Here is a 6,000-nt window from a genome sequence, read left to right as displayed (position 1 = left end):
GGGTGTAATATTTGTAAAGCCTATCAAACAGACGAAAATGGTGAGAAATATAAAGTATCTCACCTAATATACCCTATCCCAAGCTGATTCTATTATTTTCTTAACCTTTTTATTTTTATTTTTTTATGGATAAGAAAAGGTAAATACATTTTAATGAAACATTTAAGGATGGATTCCCTTTCACGTCACAAAAAAAAATGTTGGCTGCCCTTTATATAAAAATTTTATGGCTTAAAAAAGGTAAAATTTAGGCTTCCCTTTATATAATTTTATGGCTTAAAAAAGGTAAAATTTAAAGATTTCCCCCTTATAATATGAAATTACAATCCATATCCATATTATACAAATTTAATCACCAAACCTAAATAAATTAAAATGTTGTGAATCGTCAAAGTTTCGCTACGAAGATTTATACAAGTGCGAAAGAAAATCAAACCAAAATCCACCAAATAAAACCAAAAAACTAAGAACGAAATACGAGTAAAGAAAAGAGCAAACTCCAAGTCTCTCTCTCTCCTTTCTCTTGTGTGATGTAAATTCTACAACAAACTCTCATCTACTCCTCTGATTCTCTTCTGCTTCCTTTACCTTTTCCTCTTCTCCTTTTTGCATTCCTCCCAAATCCGAACTACAAATAAGTTCGATTCTCCAATTTTGATAGCAGTCAATCAGCGTTCAATTGTTTCCTGACGCTAATTGTTAGTTTTGGTAAATGCGGAATGGTGGTACTGCAACTATGGTTGGTGAATTTCCCGACGCCGACATCGAGAAGCAGCAGAACGCAGGGGCGGAGGACGGCGGCGGCGTACCGGAAAATGCGGCCGAAGGTCAATCTCAGGACTTGGCTGAGAAAGTAATTGAAGTGGTGGTCGTGGACTGCGCCAACAAAGCTGAATCAGTGCCCGAGAGAGATTCGAATACTCATGAAGAGTGCAGGTATATCTCCTTCTGCTCAAGTGCTACGTTTTTTATTACTCCTTAGCTGAAATTTCGGATTCAATTGCTGGAATGGGTATAGTAGTCGGTAGACTTGGTCGGTCTGAAATGAGATTGCTAAGTTAGAATAAATGCATAAATAAGAAATAAGGAATGCGTGTATCCGTGATTCAATCTATTGCTCGATTAAACGACAAATTATACTATGTGTTTTTTGTCATTTTAGGACAGTTTTTTAATTATATTTTTCGCATCTACTTTATGATATGGTGAACTGAATTGTTCTGAAGTCAATATATAATTTTCATTTTCGATCATCGGCCGTCTGTATGCTCCAAGAATCATGGTCGCAAAACCTAGTTCAAAGGGCACTCAAGGACCAATTGGAGCAAATGATGTTAAACTTCATATTCATGGGAACTAAATCCACTGAGTCCCGATGTGGCATGACAAATTCATTGTATTTATTAAGATAATCGCATACTGCCATGAACTTCTTTAAGCCATTATAGAGGTTCTTAATTCAATCAAAACCTTCGTCACTGTTATATTCTTTTTTGAATCCTCCATCAATTCAAATTCTTCCATCCATATACAGCCTAAGAGATTGAAGTCAGCATGTAGTATCTTTTTTCACATTGACTATTTCTGATACTACCATGGGTTAGTAAGTCTATACTAACATATGTTTTACACCCTACTACTGGACCTCATAAATGCTTATCAATAAGATTTTCCAGCATGTAAATGATTTTTACCCGTTCGTTTGAGGTATATAATTAGTTTTTTTTTTTTTTTTTTTTACCTATACGTAGATTGATACGTGTATTATAGACTGTCGGACTGATCATATGTGTAACTGTTGACTTTAAGGAAACATTAATTTATAAAGTTACTTGCGAAAAATACAAATGATACTTTTGGTGTTTTTCAATCGAAGTTTGTGTAAAAGTAAATCAAAGTACTGACTCTTGAGGGGAAACCCATGATTTTACTATATGCATACATGCTCATATAAAGTTGAATTTTAGAATCCAATCTTTGGCCAGAAGAGCATATGTGCGCCAAATATGTGAACAGAGAATGTGGAACCATAATACTGACTGTTGCTCTTGCCCTGTTATTTTTATTGTTGGAATTCCATGTGCTCATCTACTCAATGTTTGCAAGAGTATACATCAATTGGTGGCAGGATCTATAAATAGCACTGTACTGTAGTGTTGTTTGCAATTGGAAGCACATTTTCAAGCTTATTGTTGGAGTAATTGGACACTTTGGTTATTTGTGAGTGTGGATGCTGTGATCATTGTTGTATATTTGAGAAATCAAAGTTTTGGTATATAACATGCATTATGTGCATCAAACTTGAAACTAACTAGAAGTTATCATGAAATCTTATGTTGACGGTTAATGACACATGGGACAAATACTTGGATACATTTGTGATCATATGTTCTCTTAAAAACAAGATAAGTTTTTATGCAAGGTTATTATCCGTACTTCTTAATTTTCATTGACAAGGAAGGTTTGGTGGATTAGACAAGATTTAGAATTACGATATGTTGTTCAGTTGCATTGGACTCCATCCGGTACTTAGTCCCGCAGCAGTGCCACGTAGGAATAGTCTTTCCTTATGAGTCTTGGCTTTCTCCCTATGACAAAATTAATCTAGGGTAATCTCGGGCCAATTCAATCTTGGGTAATCTCGAACCAATTTAATTTCGAGTAGCCAAACACCAGCAGACTGTCAAATTCAGTGTCTGTTCACCTGAAGTGCAGAAACTGGAATTATATAATCTCTATAGATGTTATTGCACAATCTCATTTCTTGATTTCTACATTGTTGAATATATTGAGTAAAACTAATAATTTAATACTACATAATTTGGAAATGGGAATGACGATCTGTTCAGTTCCAACACCTGAAAAGGATTTAGAGAATATTTTCTAGCTATGGGGCTGTGTTTTAAAAAGCGCGCAGAGGCGCACACCTTCGGGTATCACTATGATTGAGGTGGCGACTCAAGGCTAAACGGCGGTGTGAAGGCTTTCTTGAGGCGGTCTTGTAACAGCTGCTATATTGGTTAGTAAATATATATATATATATATATAGGGGTGGGCTACCGTGAGAGTATATCTTAAAATAAGAAATAAGAGCAATTTTTAATGTATGAATTTTATGTAGAACATGTATGAATTCGCTGTATAAAGGTATGAAATGTGAAAAATAAATTTTTGCTATCTTTGGGATTCGAACTCAGGACCATAAATCCATCCAACAGGATTACGAATCAACCGTGGATCTTGATGATCTAAGGGCTGAAAATGATTCTTATTTTATATCTTAAGAAATGTTCTTATTTTAGCCCTTCCCTATATATATATATATATATATATATATATTTTTTTTTTTTCAAAAAGCCAATAAGAGCCGCAGCTTTTTGGGGCCATCAGCCGCAACTTTTTTTGCAAAAGGATTCCTAACCCTAATTAATATATTAAGGTATGTAATACGTAAGAATTTAGCTCAAAAAATAGAGATGTGATAAATTCTTATATATATTATTTTATTTATATTTCAGATTTTTGAGTATTTGTTATTTAAATTAAGTATTTGTGTGTTTTAAGTATTTGTGTTTTTGGTAGAAAATATATTATAGGTAAATATATTACTATAATTTTTATACTTTAGTTGCACCTCGTCTACGAAAAGCCCATGCCTGCGCCTCAGGCTCTGCGCCTAGACTCCAGGCCAGTTTGCGCCTCATTGCACCTTGCGCCTTTTAAAACCAAGCTATGGGGGCTTAACATATGATTGGTAGCATGGTGTCTTTGCTCCATTCACAACCCCAGAATTATAATTAGTTAATATAGGGAAGGACTAAAATTGTTGGATCATGTATATCTCTTCCTCAACATAACATTAAGGAAGATGATAGGTGCATCCATTAGTCACATTATCGCCATTCATGAATTTTGGCAAAAAAGAAAAAATCTTGTAGACTTCAACATCATGTAGCAATAAGAATTGTTCTCATATTCGGCATTTGTCTTCGAAGGGCTAATTGGGTTATATACGTTTCAATTTCCTTATCAGTCATAAGATTACAGTCAAGGCAAGCAATTAAATAAGAAGAATCTACCTCTTTATGAATAAAGAAAACTGACAATTGCTGTGTTGATGATTTAAAAATGGTACTCTTCACCGTGCTCCACATGCACCTCCAGCTGATGGTCTTGACATCCGTAAACCTAAAAAATTAATTATTGTATGAAGATGGGTTTTTTAACATAATTTTTACATATCCGATGCACTCTTTATATCTTGCTTGTGGCAATGTTTATTTTGGGCTACTTCATTTATAGTTTTGAGATTGATTAAAGCTGCATGATTATGTTTTCTCATGGCAGAAGCAGTTTTATATCTCCTCCTTATTGAGAGCATAATCTATTTTTAGCACGTTTTGATTAATGTTACCTTGAGATATAGTGTGATTATTTATTTTAACTGAAGAACGCAGAAAGCATTCTATATGGATTATAATGATGCATCCGTGTTTCAGGGTATGCCAGGAGGAAAATGAAGAAGCCTTGATCAGTCTTGGATGTCTATGTCGAGGCGGTCTTTCGAAAGCACACCACTCATGCATAGTGAAGTGGTTTAATACTCGAGGTTCTAATAAATGTGAGATATGCCAGTTAAGTGTCCGAAATTTTACTGATGGTTTCAGCTTAATTTATGATGGATGATAATGAACCTCTACATTTCTCATGTAGGCAAGTAGCTGCTAACGTAATACCTCCTGATCCTCAGGCAAGTGTCGGTCAAATTTAGTTTTGGATGCTTTAGATCTTGATTTGGAATTCTGAAGGATCTATATGCCTATCTTCTTTACTTTTGTACTTCTTGCTTATGATATAAACCTTAGTTGGTGGTAGTATCACTGACTTGATTCTTATGCATGACAGACTAGTTACTGGGTTTGGACAGTTGATCCAGCCTTTAGAGCTCAAGATCGCCAAAGGGTGAGGGAGTATTCTTTTCTTTTCTTTGTCTAAGCTGTTGTGAGTAGATCTAACATCTCTTTTTGTTGAAAACCACTACTAAATTACTGATTATGACTCGATAACAGGGGTGTTTTAGTCCTCTTTGGGTGGCATTTTCCATTCTTGTTGGTGGGCTGTTGCTGGATGTGCTGATTTCCGTAACCCTTGGTGTTTCTGCCCTCCCAGTCAACATTATCATTGGTACAACTTTGTCGCACAATAGGATTGAACTCTGACCAAACTAATCTGGATGTTTATAAAATGTGAACTACGGTATGCAGGAGTGATTGTTGTGCTGGGACTTGGAACTGCTCTTCGACTGGGGCTAGAGTTTTGTCAAGAGTGGAATGTAAGAAGGGTGGTGCAACGGGTAGAAGCAAACGCCACTATCGGGTACCATCCCGCATTGTAATCCAGACTTTTTACCTGCATATTTTATGAGCGGATGTGTTGTGTCTTAAGTTATAAAAAAAGATCTAGCTTTGTTTACTAAGTTAGGGGTGGTAACTAGTTAGGAGGCTCATCGAGAGATCTTTATTTCATCTTGCTTCTATTGCTGACTTGCTGTATATATTATTTTATTGTCGCTGATTTTTTGTGAATGCATAGTGAAAGATCGCTGTATGTAGTGTTGCTGATATTTTCGGCTATCATTAAGACATTAACAGAGAGGCTCAGTTTCAAAAGTTCAAAGGTATAGTTTGGACCAATTTTTAAATCGGAGTGTATGCAATGACATAGCTTCCTTTATTTCTTTTACGGTGGCTTCCTTTATTTTTTTTATTTTTTATAGTTCAACATATAAGGAAATTAAGCGGATATTTAATTTTCAAATTATTTTTGGAGCTTTCAATGTTGTACACCGCCAATTGTTAATGTGGGTATATATGCATCTTAAAATTCATTATACCAAGATAGACAACCATGGAATTCAACATTGTGGTACTATTACTAATTTAGTAGAACTCCATGCAAGGAAAACTGCGGATAGGGTGTTTGGCTGAGCTTGTAAGCTTT

At 35.2% G+C, this 6,000-nt stretch overlaps 1 protein-coding gene across 1 annotated transcript; it reads left to right on the top strand.

The window, feature by feature from the left end:
* Positions 1-403: 403 nt before the first annotated feature.
* Positions 404-5,701, top strand: LOC130992890 (uncharacterized). The gene is made up of 6 exons (XM_057917649.1): positions 404-936; positions 4,500-4,634; positions 4,714-4,750; positions 4,906-4,962; positions 5,070-5,184; positions 5,265-5,701. The coding sequence occupies exons 1-6, from the start codon at positions 713-715 to the stop codon at positions 5,393-5,395; spliced, it is 699 nt and encodes a 232-aa protein (XP_057773632.1). The 5' UTR covers positions 404-712; the 3' UTR covers positions 5,396-5,701.
* The last annotated feature ends 299 nt before the right edge of the window (positions 5,702-6,000 follow it).

This window comes from Salvia miltiorrhiza, chromosome 7 (genome assembly GCF_028751815.1).
Source record: "Salvia miltiorrhiza cultivar Shanhuang (shh) chromosome 7, IMPLAD_Smil_shh, whole genome shotgun sequence".
Classification (NCBI taxonomy): domain Eukaryota; kingdom Viridiplantae; phylum Streptophyta; class Magnoliopsida; order Lamiales; family Lamiaceae; genus Salvia; species Salvia miltiorrhiza.
The sequence above is the reverse complement of the archived record's forward strand: the minus strand, read 5'-3'. Positions and strand labels throughout refer to the sequence as shown.

Excerpts from the sequence above, each read along its gene's own strand:
- LOC130992890 (XM_057917649.1), top strand. The coding sequence starts at position 713 with ATGCGGAATGGTGGTACTGCAACTATGGTTGGTGAATTTCCCGACGCC. Across the intron at positions 937-4,499 it reads AATACTCATGAAGAGTGCAG|GGTATGCCAGGAGGAAAATG; the intron begins GTATATCTCCTT and ends TCCGTGTTTCAG. Across the intron at positions 4,963-5,069 it reads GAGCTCAAGATCGCCAAAGG|GGGTGTTTTAGTCCTCTTTG; the intron begins GTGAGGGAGTAT and ends ACTCGATAACAG.